Consider the following 18,617-nt stretch of genomic DNA (forward strand, 5'->3'; position numbering starts at 1 on the left):
GGAGATTACCAGTAAATGCCTGCGAAATTGGAATCAACCAATAAATATAACATAAAACTCAAAAATGGTGACATCTATGAGAAATAATCGTTTATTAATTAATAATCAGTAATGTAAATATAACCTATACGAATGTATAATTATGTGTTATAAAAGCCCATATTCTGAAGATTCCTGTGATCTGTTATCGAAATTGCATCGAAGACTGATTTGTTGGCAGTCTGTAGGGTTCTGGTCTCTCAAAGTGTTACCGTTATAAATCTAAATGTGTTAGTATCAACGAAAACAATGGTTTTCAAGTCATATAGGAGGACTTTCTTTCCTAATTCTTTAATGATTTTCTTACTTCGACCGCCGGAAATGAATAATGGTAAAGTTTCAAGGTGGATTTTTAAGTAGATCGATAGATCATCAAAGAACTATTAATATTAAAACACCTTGAAAATCACGACAAACACAACCAGGAACTGATGAGTAACGCAAGTGAAAAACTTTGAAACACATGATTATCTAGGACCATTACAAGGTATATAAAACGCCCAGATTTGCCAACTGATCATTCCAATTACATTCTCAATACATATACGCAACGCTCGTGTTAGCATTTAGCATAAAAGCAACCGGGTATGGACATTTCAATCACACTCAGTAAAACTTTACATGAAATTGAAAATGTATAATCCATTTTCTATATTTACCAGTAATAAGCTTATAAAATACCAGCACAGAGTTTTTCTGTAAATCACCACAACGGCTTTTGAATTTGATGGTTGTTAATCGAGAGCATCTGCATTTCAAATGCTCAAAATTGTATGCGGCTAAAACTTTTGGCTGGATTAATATATATCGTGCATATAGCAAGCTATAACATTAAACTTTTACCGAAATCAGTATCTTACCAATTCTCGTAGTATATTACGACTAAAAATTCATCTGAAACTAGTAATCCTCTGATTTGAATTCGATCGATCTTAAAATACAAGCACGTAAACAAATACATTATACATTGTACTTTATCATATACACATACAACCTTAGTGATCATTCATTTATTATGTACATGTACGCATAGAATTTAAATTTTTCGAAACCCAAAATCTGCTATTTTTCCTAGACTTTTAAGTATTATAGTACACAATGGCACAAATCTCTTGCACTCCCCTTCATTATGCATATGTAATAAATGAATGACCACTTTACTAAAATTAAGACATCCTTAACAATTTGTACACGTATATGTATGTTAAATTCCACAATATTTTTTTTCAGTAGTCACAATAATATAGTCGATATTTCATGCGAGTCTTCACTTTGAGGTTGCTATTTATCATCTCGGGAAAAACCACATTTATCAAAATTTGCTTGGCCACCTATCATCGTGCGACTGAAAAATACGACAATAACTAAAAAAAGACTTGGAATACTGTTAAATAGTTTACAGAGCAATGGACCTAACACCGACTTCACATTTCATACGTAATACAAACAACTCTAAGAATATCAGAACTAATTGAGCCATTTTATATCATCCTCTCCAGGCAGGGATTCGAACCTGATGGCATCGCTACACTCGGCCATAGTTCAAACCGCGGCTATTTCGACGCCATCAGGTTAGAATCTCCGCCGGGGAGAACGTTTTATACGAGTGATACATACACGTAGTAAAATATTATGATTATTCTCAATAGACATACAGGTACCGGTATAGCAGTATTTCCAATAGTTTGGCTTTATCGCTGTGGGCTATGAAAAATAGCACGCATTTAAAATTGGGGATGGTTCATCGAAAATTAATAGGGCTAGAAGTTTACGCATATTTCGGGGCAAAATAAAGAAAGACATTTGTAGTATTTTTGAAAGGAAACAGATTGGCTATAGCTTAAGATTTATATTTAAATCAATTAAATCTAAAGTATATATTTATTACACATGTATATCATTAATCAATCTTATATCAATTAATAAACAAATGAAGTTTTAAATTTTAGATGGTTTTGGATGGATCTTTATATTCCTCCAGCACTGGGATAATAAAAATCTCATAAACAAAATTAAGTATTTCACTCATTTTAGAACTTATTGCTTCATACAAAAGAAAAAGACAATATTTTTTGAATCAATCGCTCAAATAATACAATCTTAGGAAGATAATACCAGTTAGTTTTGAGTCCATTTTACGATTACAGTACACTTTCGCTTCAAATTTTAAGTTACTCAAATTATATCAGCTACTAAAAGCAAATGAACGATTTACACGGTATCTAATATTTCTGATTTTTATTCATTTTTAATGGTTGCCACAAATGCATGCACGGCTCCACCGAAAAATGAAACAAGGTTCTTCATAACCTAAACACCATATATTTCGTTCGAAATGATTAGATTTGATGGTTTTCCATTAACTCTTAGCAGGTTATACCATCGATTAAACAGTCACTAACAGTAGGACACAACGATTCAGTGGCGCCAATTCCGCCAGAACGTTGAATCGACAATTACAATCAATTTCAATATTACTATCCCTCAATCTCTGGTTATTCCAACTGGTTTTTGAGTACAACTCGGCTCAGAAATTGCTTTGTGACAACCGTTTCGATCAATCGTGGCATATTTCATCGAATCAAGTCGGATCATACTACACATCTGGTGGGTATAATATACACCGGCAGTCCTCACTCAGTACGCTAGTCAAAATACATATATCAACTAGAACTGAATTCAGTTCCATTTGTTTTGTTTACGTACAATATCCATTATATATTAAAATAAATTCATCACTTTTCTATCTCTATTCCATTTGTGTACTAAATAAACTACGAATTCTCCTTAGCACCATTTCTTCTTTCGTTTACGATTGCCATTATGAATATCGATAACGTCTTTTTTCGATTGAATCTGAGCTCGTATTTGCTCCTTCTTCGTTTGCAGAACCAGTTTCGTGATCGCTAAAAACATCTGAAACGATTCACAGAGAAAGTCAACTAAAATACGATAAAGATTAAACGCTATTAAAAAATTATTTTCATATCAAGATGATGGGAAAGATATGCATGAAACGATTATGAGAAGTGACTGAAATTACCCACACTCACCAGGGATCAAACCTGGGTCTCATATACACAGAAAGTGTGCTAACCAGTAGAACACTAGTCCACCTGACCAGTGCTTATACAGATTGTCCTATATAGCGGAACGCTGCCCTCCCCTCTTATTTCGGCTATTCCCAGGCAATTTATATTACTATTAATTTTCATCATATATATGTATATTATTATCTTTCTATCCTGTTGTCGATGCAGGATGAGGAACTACCGAAATCAATTCAAGTTGTCCACGATTATGAGAAGTGACAGTGAAATTATGCGCACTCAACGGGGATCGGATGTATAAAATCAAGCGTGCTAACCAGTAGACCAATAGAACTAATATCTATTTCAACCTGACTTGAGAGCATTCCGGGTGGCCTTGCTCGCTCATTTTGGTAGTACATACCTGATAAAGGTCTTAATAGGACCAGAAAGGACAGGCAGTCGACCTAAATCATCATTATTTAATCCTTTGAAACTGTACTGAAGGATATCTAAAAAGACTTCACTGAAAGGGGTTAAATGAAGAGAAGTGACTCCGTGATTTGAAAGTTGAACGGTATGTTTCCATGCCTACACACCAAACTTCAGTTGGTAGGCATGGAGACATATTGTTAAACTTTCAAATCATGGAGTCTATTTTCTCTCAGGAACCCCTTTCAATAAAGACTTTTTGGATATCGTTCAATACAGTTTCGAATGGATTAAAAAACAATGTTTAAGGTCGACTGCCTGTCCTTTCTGGTCCTACTAAGACCTTTATCAGGTATGTACTACCAAAAATGACTGAGCTAGGCCACCCGGAATGCTCTCAAGTCAGGTTGAAATAGACATAAGTCCACATGGCCAGTGGTTTACAGCTTGTCGTGTATGCGTACCTCTTCAACGTTCTTATTTTCTTTTGCACTAGTTTCGAACAGTTGTATTCCCATTTGATCGGCAAATCTTTTTGCATCCTGCGTGAGAACTACTTTACGATCTGGATCATCATCCTTATTACCAACTAGGAAGAAAAAAGACCATATTAGCAATAAACGCAGGGTCTAGTTTCACTAAAAAGTTTAAGCCTAAAGCAGTTAAGATTTGAGTTTAACTTCTTTGTGAAACTGGGCCCAGAGAAGTATTTCATCAAAAGCCTGTTTTATCAACATGAAAATCACCTTACCTAAAATCCTATTGACGACATCACAATTTTGATCAATTTCGTGCAACCAGCGTTTGACGTTCGCGAAAGATTGTCCATTTTGAACGTCGTAGACGACGATGACGCCGTGTGTTCCCCTATAATATCTATAACAGCGAAAAATTCATAACTTCAATGAATCAGTTTCATTATTTATATCAAAGCTTTTATGTAATTATCCCGCTGGTTTCACTGTAATGACCTACATAGACTAACTGTGTAACTTCTGATGTACGTTTATGCTGTAAAATGCTACACAAATCTAAGGTCATTAATTGCACACGATTTTGATCCGCTTCTGTCTAGTTAGGTCAAGAAGATACACAATTTCCGTGTTAAGATGAATACGTAAGACATCCCACAATAAGTCCAGAAAAAGACAAAGCACTCTTGAATTTTAGGGGACAAGTCGGGCTGTCAAAAACATTAATAAGCTGCTTAAATTACCAAATGATCTTGATCTATTCCATCATTTTGAGGATAATGTAGTCAAATATTGAAGTTCTACTTACGTTGAGGTAATAGTTCGAAATCGTTCCTGCCCGGCTGTATCCCATATTTGTAATTTTACGCGTTCGCCATTCACATCGACTGTTCTTATCTTAAAATCGACTCCTATCGTCGTGACGTAGGTACCTTGCAACGAAAACAAGTTCAACTCATTTTAAGTAATCATTCATCGTAATCACTATAGCATGACTCATTGCTATAATGACTGACTACTACTAAAGTCTATTTTTGTGTGGATCTAAATACGATGGTTTATTTAGACTACACAGTCCGACTGGTCGTATTAAGACCAAATTGAGTATGTGTTCAAAAGATTAAGCGAAATATCCCAAAAAATCGATTACACACAAAAATAGACTTAAGTCATTAACTACTTAGCTAGGTATGGTATTTAAAACTGTTCCATTTTGAAAAATAGAGTTTTCATAATTACCTGAAAATACATTATCCGAGAACCGCAACAAAAGACTGCTTTTACCAACAGCTGTAAAAAAGGAGCAATTAGCGTATTATTAGAACATAGACATGCAATTAGGCACCATCAAGCAAGGCATCATACATCAAGTACAGAGGTTTTATATCGATGTGTTAGAGGCTGGGTAAAGACAACCGTCAATATAAAACCGATTGATTGAATTAATTATTTTCCAGCATCGATAATAAAAGATAATTCCATTTCTTTCATTTTGAAACTGTAAATCAGCTTTATGCGCTGTGTATTTCAGTAATTAGTGCGACATTTCGATTGTAATATACGTCTAAGGCTTTAAGTATTGAACTTACCGCTATCCCCGATAATCAATAACTTAAACAAGTGATCGTATTCTTTTGCCATCGTGAATATTTATCGAATCATTCAGTTTTTCATCGCGTTTTCGAGCTAAAAGTGAAAATTTTATAAGGAATTAGATCACCGGAAATGGGCTAGGCGATATCTTTTGAGCATGCGCACTTACTGTAATTTGCGTTATATTTTAGTGGGTTCGAAACCCCAAAATGACGAGTGTTGAATTTGAAACATTTACACAGATCCAGCTCGAATCGCCGAGATCGAAATTTTTTTCGCTTACCCCGTGACTACGGTCCCTATTATTCGAATCATGTCCCCAATCGCTACCTATCAATGAACTTTACCCCTGGATCCAACGACCGGGTGCCGCGGGAAACCGACAGGCATGTCCCAGCGGCAAAAAGGACAAAATATTGTCCAATTCAAACTGAAAAGAATGTCCCTTTCATGCTCCGTCCGTCAAATTTCAAATTGCTATATACATGTAGGGTTGCCTGGTATCCGATATTCTGAAACTTGGTTTGCTCTGAGATACGCTCGCCATCTATCGGCTTTGAGGCCGGACAAGACACCGCCTGGAGAGGCCGCTTGGAAAATCCAATGTATGTTTCAAAAGAATATTCATATATATTCACTAAAATGTTGAAAAAAATCTAAAAGAATTGTAGCGATTTTCTGGGGAGTCTAAACTTTCTGTAAGATTATTTGCTTCTCGCTTTCTCATATGCAGTGCTCGAAATCAATGACGCAAATTGTCACCCATGTCTTTATTAGGGATGTCTATATCTAAGACACATTAGCACTTAATGTTTTCCAGATACTGATGCATTTTAGTATTGCTCTGGCGGCAGTCATTAACGAACGTGATGAGAATGGAAAAACAAATGGTGGAAAGCGCAGCGAAACCAAATACCACGAGGAAATTCTAACCGTCTCTTGCTGAGGTTTTTTTTTTTTATCACCGAGACAGAGACAAGTAAGGCAAAGTCTTTCTTCGAGCATAATTCTTACCATTTAGACAAAACAATTGAGACAAGAGTGGATCGTTAAAGGCAAATCATCTCTGAGATGAATTTCTTTTGATTTAAGTAACCCCCAAACCGAAATCGGTTGCACGCACCATCGGCTTCCGAGCACGGTTCTCTATAGTCTAACTCTATAACATCTAGGGTTTACTTTTTCCCGGTTGGTTCTTATCGATTCCGTATAACGAATTCACAGCTCACGGATAAAAGTAACAGGTTTTAAACCGCATCCCTGGATTTTTGACGAGTTCGCCTCATCGGGATAATGCGTCCCAGAAGCAGCGCTGCCCTGACTCAATTAATATAATCGAATTAACCGTATATGTTCCCAGTGGGCTAATTTATTCTTCCTCGGTGGTTCATCAAATGATTGTTGAAACTGTCGCGGTCTCGTTTTAATTCCATCATCGCGTGAATGAGCGCATAAAATGAAAACAGAACCTCAGAATCATGCATCGAGTTCATTCGAGTGACTTTTCCGACAAATTCCATTCAGCGCGTGTTCCCTCGGCTCGACATTTCAATGTCACAAATAAAATTTGCTGAAAATTGAATGCATTCAGTTTCTCAAATAGAAATTCCCTCGGGAGTTATACCGAACCAATTATAAGGAAACACGAAAATAGATCAATAGGCCACCAAATGGATACATCGCGTGTGATACTCTCAATTGTTCCACGAAAAGATATCTAGTGAAAATTACGAAGACACCGCACTATTGCCTTAAGTGTTTTTCCAAACCGAATCTTTTTCTCTTTCGATCGATTGCTTGCGAATATAGGTCACTATCCCAGTCCGTGGGGTTCTTAAAAAGAAAACTCGACGTTTCTCTTCATCTTTGCCTTCTGGCGCCCTGATTTGCATATCATCTATCTGGAGGCTTAGGGGCCTATAACAGAGAATTTTGCACGATGCGCGTATAGCATAACTACATGCGCTGAACTTAATCTAGAATAAAAAAACTTAAATTTGCAAGCATTTTCTAAAGTAATGATATGTACATATTTTGCACTCATATATACCGTTTTTTCGTAGCGAGAAACGTATTCGTATTTTCAACTTTGGTGAACGATCAAGGCACCTCGCAAAACTAATATAACATGTCGTAATTAATTCAATAAAATCAAATTGACGAAAAACAGGCAGACATTTCCGGGGTATATATTTCACAAATACTCGGTAAAATACGAAACATTTCACCGTGTTGTGAATTCAATTATCAAAATTGCCTACGTTTTCGTCTGTTTCATTTTGACTCCCAGGGATGCTTCGAAATTGTTTGCTTTCACTTTTCAGTACTTTTTGTTATGTCGTGAACAAACATCGCGTATGCACGTTCGCCGTCCCCCGACGTCCTCTATAAAAGGCCCGGACAGAAAGCCACCATTACTAGAATTACGGGATAGAATTAATCCGTGTCATTTCATGCGTAGAAAATCCGCAGATTTCAGAAGTGGTTTACGTATCAGTCATACTCACGGCCGCTTAATTTCCTTGGCAAAAGCGCCATTAAGCAAAATCATGCCGTTAAGAATGCAAGGAATACTTTCAATTGCGGAGCAATAAATGGACCAAAGATTTAGTGACCGACTCAACGCACGTTTCCACTGCATCACCGAAATATATATATTCGAGTGGTTGTTTCGATGTGATCGGCCGCTTCTGCGGTGTATTTGGCTAGGACAGTCTGGCCAACTTCCTCCTGGGTGCAATCTCTTGTATATCAAACAGGTTGCTACGCAGTTACTCGCCGAAGAATTCACTGCATGATGTTTTACGCCTAGAAGACAACGGACGCATTGATGACGTCGACACGACAAACGACAAATCCGCAGAATGATTAATTATTCACGTGCAATCACGGAGGCATACTGAAAATTATTGCTGTCTAATTTCACGGACATTAAGTCGAACGTGTCCCATTGAGTGGCTCAGATAAACAGCGGTGATACTGTTTTATTTTTCAGTTAACGATGCAGAGTCTGTGATTGACTATCTTCTTATTGGATTAATTAGAGCGCTCAATGTAAACCATAAAATATGTGCCACCGACGAAAAAAGATGCGATTGCATTTGATTTGAAATCTCAGCGTTTGAAAAACTGAAGTGATATAGCAATACGTCATTGTGTTACAAAATATGTGTGCACGTTGCCGATGGAAGTTTTGAAAGATTCAACGTTTACGTTATCTTCATTCGTATGTCATCTGCCATAAGACCGTATATACGTTAATTACAGAGCAAATCTGATGATAAGATTACTGCGCACGGTTGGTCACATCACGGAGACCGTACTGTGATATAATCCGCACGCAATCTTTCATATTTTCGAAATCGAGACGCGCAAAGCCATTAGTATCGGGAATTGGAGATCATTGTCGGAGACCACTGCAGCGTCAGATCGGTGTCCTCAGAAATACCGCCTCCGACGACTCGTATCTTACGTTCATTATATTTTCTATAGAAAAAAAAAGAGATAATCGATCGTACGATATTCAGATTCTGCTTTGAGACCGTTTTTGTTCAAATCGAAGAAATGTCGGCAGCGATGTTGAATGGTACCGTAAAAAACGGTACATTGACTTCGGTTCAACCGACTAATAGTGACTATTTATCGATAGATATTCCACCAGCGCTGACCATATCCGTCACGTTCATGTTTGTGTTCGTTTTAGTTTTCGGGATAATCGGGAATATTTTGGTGATATTCGTCGTCATGTTGAACAAGGACATGAGAAACTCGACGAATCTTTTTCTCGTTAATCTGACAGTGGCTGATTTACTGGTCCTGTTGGTGTGTACCCCGATAGCTCTTCAAGAGTTCTACAACAAAGACGTCTGGAATCTCGGAGAAGGAATGTGTAAGTATTGACCGAAGATACCATCGCGCTAACGTCACATTTCCAAAGAATTACTAATCGATGATTTCGAAGATTCTTGATGATGTTATCGATTTCAAAGTGTCACTGCAAACTAATATATTTCAATATATCCAATGGGTTTAAGTTAAAATACTTAAATGAAGAAAGAAACTACAAAGTATCATCTCAGCATTGCACTCATCTCAGCTTTTCAATATTTTATTTTTGCATGATTTGTTCAATTGATATAATTGGCTGCTTGTTGGTTTGTTGTTGTCATTGTATTTACCAGTTTGTTTCCTAATAACACACCACTTCAACGCCGCAGGAAGTGCTACGAATTATGACCTTCCGTTCGTTCTCAGCAAATCACCCAGTACAGTCATAACCGCGCTCATTAATCGGATACATGAGATACCGTACTCGTAATTTCATCCCATTGTTAGAGTGAAACTATCTGGATATTTACTTGGAATCTCAATCTGAGCCGAGGGTTTACATACTTCAAGGTTGCATTTGAGACTATACTACCCCCTTATCAAATATTCAATTTATCAACCAGCTGGTACACCACAACCGCGGGCCCTGATTGATGATCAGAATCGATATTAAGGTATACTTCAGACGATTTTTTTAACCGTCGAAATTCCACATGCCATCCCACAATTTTTCATTTATCTAATTTCAAATTCCTGAGATGAAATGCTAAATTCTATTACCATAAACTCAGTAAACAAAATATTGAATGGCCTCCGTGTTATCGACGTAAGGAATAGACTAAAAGTCTCATCACGAATCAGGTAATTGTCAATTTGAAAATCTACCAGAAATCTGCACATTCGTTTTTGTATGACTTCACAAACGAGTCAACGCAATGTCAAAATCTTACCATGTGTTGTATGTTTAGAGCTTTTATACGTCTTCATAGAAAAATATCATCTTTCCATTTATTATCAAATTGGTGCGGCAGGAATAGTGGCGGGTCTTTTCACGAGTCGTGACGTCAGACGACGATGGAAGCTTCTCAACGGACTTGAAGCGATACCGCTGTTCTCCCATTAGCTTTATTATAACAAACGATTTTGTTATGTGCGTTGATGGGAATTGTTTCCACATGAAACTTGAAACTTGAAAAGTCATGCATCCTCTGGCATGGCGGATCCGTCGTTAGTCGCTCCTTAACGATTTGGTTGTGATTCCACATGTAAAAACTTCTTAACTTATCAATTTTCAACTCACATTTTTGTTAACGAAAAACGAAATCTTCGAATGCCACATACTTAAGTATGCCACAATCATGGCTACGATTTAAGACAAGTCTTAGACCATCTTAGTTCTATAGCCACCCAACAAGTTAAGACCACAGTCTTTAAATTTATGACCACTTTTACGACCGGAAGTCGCGACTGCGCAACTGAACCCATGTCCTTACAATAACAGAGTTGATCTAGTCGATCATGTTATAAGCATAACCTTTTTAGGACTTTTACTTTGGTATCTTTATAACTAGTAACAAGAGGAATTAAAATGTGAATCGATTCTACAAACTTTTGTGCGTGCGAATTTATCAGTAGAATCTACGGAAATCGTCCCCGGAACAAAAGGATACTTAGAAGGATAAATTTTCGGAGATGCTTCTTAAGGTAATTGCCAGGAGAGTGATTCTTTCTTTGATAGCATTTCTCTCGCAGTTACCTTAGTTAGCATGGCGATCCATGAATCGACGATAACTGACGAAGAACAACGAACGACAAAGAAAGGATGGTTTATGGAACATTCCGAAAAGATGCCATATTCATTAACGAACCAGACTGACCCTTAATTGCAAACCTTTCTTATATATTCTACTGAGTTGGGAGACAAAAGAGTACTTGATATATTTTCGTTATGTAATATAATGAAGCTTCCGTCCATTAGCGAAATATCTTCGTTGACATCAAAACCTCAAGCTCTTAACAATATCAACAAAGATATTATGTTGCTAATGGATGCGTTTGCGGGACTAATTATATCTTAGATTTAAGTTGCCCCTTTTTACAAAAATGATTACCTTTTCAATTCCTCGTTATCTGACAAATTTAGTTTGTGGCACGAAGTCTGTTTGATTCCCAACTAAAACTGACTTGCATAAAATGAATATTACTGGGTCCATTTATTCCTCTCGTCTTGATATCTCAGCTTGAGAGCATATTTCGATAAAGGGCTGATTTCAATATAGTTTTAAAACATCATTAATTTTTTTTGGATGTAAACGGTAGTAGTTTTCAGTATTCCAATAAAAAGATGTTTGGATGATTTTGTCCTCGTCCTCCTACAGCGTACTTGCAAGTTTTTTCTCCACATACAATCTACATGTTATTTGCAGAAATCTGAAGAGCGATAAAAGATTTATTTGCCGCGGTACAGTAATGACTCAAGACTCATGACATTTTGCGGTTGCGAATTAGCGCTTACAACATCGATAATGCTTTCCAAATAACTCTCATTTTAAGATAGTTACGGGTAATACTCAGATGTGATACATCAATTTCAAATGCATTTAGGTTCGAGAGGTGTCCATCGATTTGCATACCACTACTATTCTAAATAGCATTTCATAGGCGTCCAAAAATGGTCTCTCGATGTTCGGAAGCTTACATCGTGAACTCTTTTGGTGAATCAGAAAAAGTCTAAAAAATCTACATGTTTCAAAATTCAACGTCGTACATTCAATACCAATCCAATAGATGGTAATTATCTATTCTGTTTTTCAGGTAAATTGCTACCTTTCCTTGAGAATGCCGTTACACATGCATCAGTGTTGACGATTCTAGCCATTAGTATGGAACGCTACTACGCTATTTGTCACCCACTACGGGCGCCCGCCCTTTGGACCAACCGCTGTTTGTCAAAGCTTCTCACAGTCGTCTGGTCAGTTGCCGTAATAAGCACGTTACCGTTTTTCTTCATGGCAGAACTAATGCATAAACGAGCCCTGGACGGAACGCCGATCCTAGTTTGTCAAACTCTGATCACCAAGCCGTGGCAACAGGTGTACATCACAGCCATTGCGGTTTGCTTCCTTTTAGTGCCGTTCGTCATAATGATTATTTTATACGGAATCGTTGGAAAAAAGTTACTCTATGACAAATGCGCTCTTGGTAATCAAACCGACGACAAAGCCGTCTCAGCTCTACACAGCAGGCGGCAAATAGTTATCATGTTGATTTCGATTACTGTCATATTTTTCGTTTGTCTGTTGCCATTCCGCGTACTGTCATTGTATCTCATATACAATTCGATGGAGGCTTTTAAAAAGCTGGGCATTCCTACCGTAATCGCCATAGTTTATTTCTGTCGTCTGATGATCTACATTAACAGCGCCATAAATCCGATCGTCTACAACGTCATATCGACGAAGTTCCGCAAAGCTTTCAAACAGATACTCACGCGTTATGTATGTTGCGAGTCGTGCACGTGGACCGAAATGGAAGAAACTCCCAGTCCGTTCGTGCGCGTCAACCCTGCATACCGCAGGTCAGTATCGCAAGCTATCGACGAGGATGCCGGAGAGGATGGGATCGAACCTGTAGCTTCGGATCGAGTCAGAATGATGGAAGAGCAGGGCGAAACACCTTAAATTACCGGTAATCACTCACTGTGAAAAAAATAATATCTAACCGACGAATATGAAAGATCTCATCCTGACAGGTTGGAAAATGACGGAACTTTTCATGTGATCGTTTGATGAAGGTGATCTGAGTGACAACGATCGCGTTTAAAACGATTCGCAACGTGCGCTAATTACTCTTGATTACAGAAACAGTAAAGTTTGAAAATCCAAGAGGTGATAAAAAGACATAATTCTCTTTTTTTTTACTACCACGATGTTTTTCTTTTTTATCTTCAGAAGCACTCGGAAGTAAATTCGTTGTGTATAATTTTCCTAAAAATAATTTGAAAAATACATACAAATATTGAAATAATTCCTACACTGGTTTGTGTAATAAGCTGGCCCGCGTAGCACGTATAAAAAGCCTACCCGGAGGCTGTCCGCGATCAATTTTGTATCATTATCAAAGAACTTCAGTGATATTTTTATTCGGTCGCAGTCGGTAATACATCAATTGCGTAAAAAATGTTTAATAAGATATTCACATACGCAAGGACGCAGAGGTGTGAGCTTAGGTTTAGCCGCCGGTAAAGAATTAATGAATTCTACGAAACGTGTCAACAATATGAGAAGGCGCGTGGCCTGAATGGAAGGGATTTCCGTATTCCGTGACTAGTATTGGATGCGAATTTTTATTATATAAACAGTAACACCGACTAGATATTGTTTCTAACCACAGTGAACGGTGTTCGAATCGAATATGTTAAGTGCGCTATGTAGCTTATAGTTTTTGAAAAAGAATCAATATAAATTAACCATAAGACTAACATGCAAAATCATCTTAAATCTCACGAAGTTCTATTTTATTTTGATTGATTTCAGAAATGTATATAATACATTAAGTGTTTTTCTTACTGTTAATATAATCTCGTGTATATACGTAGATTGATATATCGTTGGGCTTCTTGTCACTCTTTTATTGTGTCTGTTAACGTGTTAAAGTCTATGTTTTTCAAAGTTTGATGAAATAAATATGGTTAACAGTTGACGTGTACATGATTGTCACTTTCTGGCCTTGATACCAAAACAACCGATGAAACATTTCTGTAGTTCGTCGAACACATGAAGTTTAACATCTAAGGGGTCTGCATAAAGTACGTACGCTTGACTTCCGGGTGTTTTCAACCCCTCCCCTCCCCATGTACGTTTTTTCATAACCCCCTTGTGTACATACTTATATGATTGCCTCCTCCCTGTAAAAGGGAATTTTTCAGGATCCATGGTTTAAAAAGGCAAAATTCACCAGTATTTATCAGAGCCCCGACAACGATTACGTATTGACGAAGTGAAAGACCGAGAGAGGGGAATTCCAAGGAAATCCCAACAAATATAGGGGATATTTGTAAAAATCACATTGTGTTTCGTGCACAAAGTACGTACTATAAACATTAACCCTCCCCTTGGAAAAGTATTTACGCTTTGAGCTTACCCCTCCCCTCCCCCTGTACGCTTTGGTACGGGTTTCTGAAACCCCAAACCCTCTCTCCTACGTGCGTACGTACTTAATGCACGGCCCCTGCACGATACTCTAAGCCGGCTGATAAAGCTTCAACGGGCAGTCTCCTGCAACGCCCCGATTCCTGTAGAGAAACAAGATACACGAGTTTTACATGACATGAAACGGAACTGCGATAAGACGAAGATTCGTGGTAGTCCGCAGGAGTCGTTCAACACTCGATCTAGCTATACCTAAGTTTACACCGCGGGTAGCAAAGATTGCTGTGTATAAAAAGCTGTAAGATATTGCATTGAAATCGCTTGAGAGAATTAAGAAAAGCGTTTTTTTATGCGTCAGCAGCCCGGTATACTTTAAACGTATATTTCTAAATTTTTCGATGGAACCTTATCGGCAAAAGCTACATAAATACAAGATGAAACATCGATATATCCCCACGAAAAACTACGTTTTGGGGGAAAACGAAAGGATGTGTTGATTTCCCTTGTGAGAACAAATGTTTTTGTGTTGTTTATTTACGGGTTCGGGTTGATAGTTTAACTGGCGTGTAAAATATGCGCCCTCACAGTCATACATATTGTCACCATACTTTCCAATGAGAAACAAAAATACATAAATCTTCAGTTAAGCTTTTACAAATATTTGCATCGATATTCCCGTCACACTCTAGCCATCGACACGATTCTGGAAATAGATGAACAAACCATACAAGAAAAACGAGTATCTTGTACACGTCACATTTGAAGGTGAATGAATATAATCAGGGAAGTGTGATCTCATCACACTTCCCTGATATAATCAACGACCAACCCCAGTGTATGATAAAAGATAATTTTCTAGGTGTACAGGGATATTGGCGTTGGTCATCGGATCTATACATTATCAATTGTGACAAGTCTGTGCGGCAGAAAAAGGCAAATTATCTCGCGTCTGAAGCTGTACGGATATTTTCCAGAAATCACATATCCAATTCAACAGTGATAATTGAGAATTCCGGTCATTTTACGATGTCTGAATGTCTGACGTTCACCTAGATTAGGTAGTATTCACATCTCGTCGATCGTCGGCTGTGACCAATCATGTCAGGTTAAAGCAGTTACGGGCGTCGCGTTAAGTTGTTTTATACGTCTGCCTAAGTGATAATTCTTCAATGACCTTGACCTAGATCGGAAATATATCTCTTAATTCTCGGATAAACGGTCGGTAACTGCTGATTGCCTGGGTAACAAATAGTATTCTCAATTACCGTGCGCGTTCTGTATTCGTGGATCGACTGTCAGACCTGTCTCGGCCGTACTGTGTATTTAACGCCAATTTACTGGGTAGGTCTACGTCACTAACTGTCTCGACCAGCCAAGGTGAACCTTGATTGATTTTGCCACTTCTTATACGTGCGTTTCCGGGTACGGTTTTACCTACAAATTCGCATACGCTTATGACTAAGTCTTTTACCTCGCTTTGTCGCTGCAATCACTCCTGGTTTCCAGTTTAATTAATTTCACGGTTTTGCATTTTCTGCCCGATTCACTCATATAAAGCACCAGCTTTACGTAGGATTCGCTTTTCCAGGTAAACCGACGATATAATTGTGGGTTATTGCGTTCAAATTGACGCCACTTTGAACCGGTGTATAGAATTAATTTCGTTGGCAGCCATGAATTTAAATCATCACACAGAGAAACGTAACTGCGGTGTGTTAATAATTTCAGCGTGTTTTGCCGCTTGCTTGCGACGGCTAATTTTCAGGATTTTCGTCTAAGGATGATATGAGATTTTTGTAAGTGCCTTATTGAGCTGTGAATTTGATTAGATTTCGCCATAACTCGTAAATCATATTAAACCTGATCAGGATTGTGTCTGATTCTATTTTCTGTGTAATTTGGTTACTTAGACATGGTTATTCCGTCGTCAAATCTTCTTTAAGATGTGATATATCTTTTGGCATGTAGTATTAAGCATTAATTAGAACCGAGCTCAAATTACATGATGACTATTTGGGCGCGACGAAATGCATTGGATATACAGACCTCCCATCTTTCTATAAATCACTACCGATAACATAATTCACAATTTTCAGAATCAAATTCAATGTATTCATGAATTTCATATTGTTAGTACCACTTTCATCAAATCAAAAACTATCATTTCCTTAAATCTCCTAAGTTGAGAATTTCGTTGCAGAAGTTTTTGCCGCATATCATATCTAAATCGAGAAATCCCAAATCTCAATTATGTGTGTCGTGTGTTTCGTGCAAATCTCCGATGCTTTTTGATCCGTCGTTAGTGTCTTTCTTTTTATTAAAACTCTGCTACAGGCGTTACTAAATGATGATATATCAAAGCGAGAGAATGAAGGCCATCGCAACATGAATTCCCTGGGTATCATTTTGTTTTATCTATACGCTGATGTGAGAAGCATATTTCCAGTCGTAAGGCAACAACAGGATACGTGGCGGGCGGGGGGGGGGGGGGCTAGTGGCATGGCCTTCCACTTACTGAACCTACCAGGTGGATATATTGCCGGTTTTGGACGGTTCTCATAATTTCTTCTATCATATCAATTCACCATTTCTTTGAAGTAATGCATTTCCTGTATCTCACACGCGATAGGGTAGCGTGGGCAACAATTAATTATTATACTCAGAGACTTAGTAAGCCTGAGAGTTGTTCATTACGTAAATTGCTTCTCGGAAGATGGATCAGACGAGGTGAACTTCACCTCGCTGAATTACGAGGCCATAATCAACTGATTTAGGGCGACCTGCAATAGTAGTTCGAACGTACTTCACATTGGTATCATGTCCCTCTGGAAGGCGATACCTCACGTAGCCTTTTACGGCAGCGAGTGAAACATCATCGTAAATCTTAAAAAACGCGGTATCTGGGGTAAGTTATAAGTGAGATCAAGCCGTGGAAAGCGCAGATGCAAAAAGTACAGTGAAGTTCTATTTTTCGCTGTTTCTTCGTTAAATTGTAGTGCTTTTTCTATGCTAAAACTTTCTCTGCCAGTATTGGAAATTCAGAACTACAACTGTGAACGAGAAAGCTACTCAATCTCCGGAAATAAGTGGTCACTTACAACAAAAAATAATGCAGCAAAATCTTTTGATCGTAATTTCTCCATTAGATGGGAAGAGAAAGTGTAGAATAAAGGTACCGCGCCTATTCATAACGAGTAACAGATTAATCTTTGAAAAAAGTCGAAAACAGATGATCATTCGAGTTGCATGGAATTCCAAACATGGAGCAAATAAGATGAAACGGCTTTAATCGTGCTCAAGTAGATTTAGGTATAAAGCCACTGACGCTAGTCAGAGGTAGAGATCTCCCCAATGTCGACGACGTGTTGCGATCAATCTTGGCAACTGAAGAAGATTCATGACTTCATGACGGCGTAAATAGGTCATCACAATCTTTTTGGTCATGATAAACCATGACTGATTTGGAATTAGATTTCAAATGCACCATTTGTGTTGATTTCTCTTGAAGACAAGTTTTCATTTTTTATGACGATAGAATTAAAGTTATATAACAGCGATATGAATACAGTGGCTGGGTGTGGATTTAAACACATACCATGAACCTCAAAAAGTGTTTATTGGCGGACTTCATTATGTATCACGGCGTCAGACATTTAACCTTTCATTTCAAACTTCGTGTAGTTCATTACCGTAATTTGTGTTAAGACCACCATCCGCTCGAACCCAGCAATTTATACACGAACCTCGCAAAATTGTAATTGATGGTTTTCTACGTTAAAATGGTGTTCGACTTCGTTCAGTTGTTATTCACACGGTGCGCGTACTATGCATTACGTCTAATTTCATCTTCGAGATATATTCTCGTGTGGTAGATATATTCAATTCTGTTTTCAGCACGAAATTTCCAATGTCACTGGTATCGACGGCGAATTCAACGCAGTTTTCTCTAAATGTGATTGAACCATGTCGAGAATTTTTAAACGAACTAACTACTCACACATGCACTTGCGTCTTCATGGTTGAACCGATTCCATAATCGGCAATCCCCAAGACCGAGCCAAGTCTATTTATAC

General features: G+C 37.9%; 2 protein-coding genes across 2 annotated transcripts; one reads left to right on the forward strand and one right to left on the reverse strand.

Annotated features, from left to right (window-relative positions):
- Nucleotides 1-78: 78 nt before the first annotated feature.
- LOC141899406 (ras-related protein Rab-35-like) lies at nucleotides 79-5,704 on the reverse strand. Its single transcript, XM_074785681.1, has 6 exons — nucleotides 5,563-5,704; nucleotides 5,213-5,263; nucleotides 4,782-4,905; nucleotides 4,252-4,376; nucleotides 3,965-4,089; nucleotides 79-2,955 (listed from the first exon to the last, which is right to left on the reverse strand). Exons 1-6 carry the CDS (start codon nucleotides 5,612-5,614, stop codon nucleotides 2,827-2,829), a joined length of 606 nt encoding a protein of 201 aa, XP_074641782.1. The 5' UTR covers nucleotides 5,615-5,704; the 3' UTR covers nucleotides 79-2,826.
- Nucleotides 5,705-9,130: 3,426 nt separating this feature from the next.
- On the forward strand, nucleotides 9,131-13,074 carry LOC141898243 (growth hormone secretagogue receptor type 1-like). The gene is made up of 2 exons (XM_074784069.1): nucleotides 9,131-9,455; nucleotides 12,209-13,074. Exons 1-2 carry the CDS (start codon nucleotides 9,131-9,133, stop codon nucleotides 13,072-13,074), a joined length of 1,191 nt encoding a protein of 396 aa, XP_074640170.1.
- The last annotated feature ends 5,543 nt before the right edge of the window (nucleotides 13,075-18,617 follow it).

Source organism: Tubulanus polymorphus, chromosome 2, assembly GCF_964204645.1.
Source record: "Tubulanus polymorphus chromosome 2, tnTubPoly1.2, whole genome shotgun sequence".
NCBI classification, from domain to species: domain Eukaryota; kingdom Metazoa; phylum Nemertea; class Palaeonemertea; order Tubulaniformes; family Tubulanidae; genus Tubulanus; species Tubulanus polymorphus.

Excerpts from the sequence above, each read along its gene's own strand:
- LOC141899406 (XM_074785681.1), bottom strand. The coding sequence starts at position 5,614 with ATGGCAAAAGAATACGATCACTTGTTTAAGTTATTGATTATCGGGGAT. Across the intron at positions 5,264-5,562 it reads ATTGATTATCGGGGATAGCG|CTGTTGGTAAAAGCAGTCTT; the intron begins GTAAGTTCAATA and ends CCTTTTTTACAG. Across the intron at positions 4,906-5,212 it reads CTCGGATAATGTATTTTCAG|GTACCTACGTCACGACGATA; the intron begins GTAATTATGAAA and ends TTTCGTTGCAAG.
- LOC141898243 (XM_074784069.1), top strand. The coding sequence starts at position 9,131 with ATGTCGGCAGCGATGTTGAATGGTACCGTAAAAAACGGTACATTGACT. Across the intron at positions 9,456-12,208 it reads GAATCTCGGAGAAGGAATGT|GTAAATTGCTACCTTTCCTT; the intron begins GTAAGTATTGAC and ends TCTGTTTTTCAG.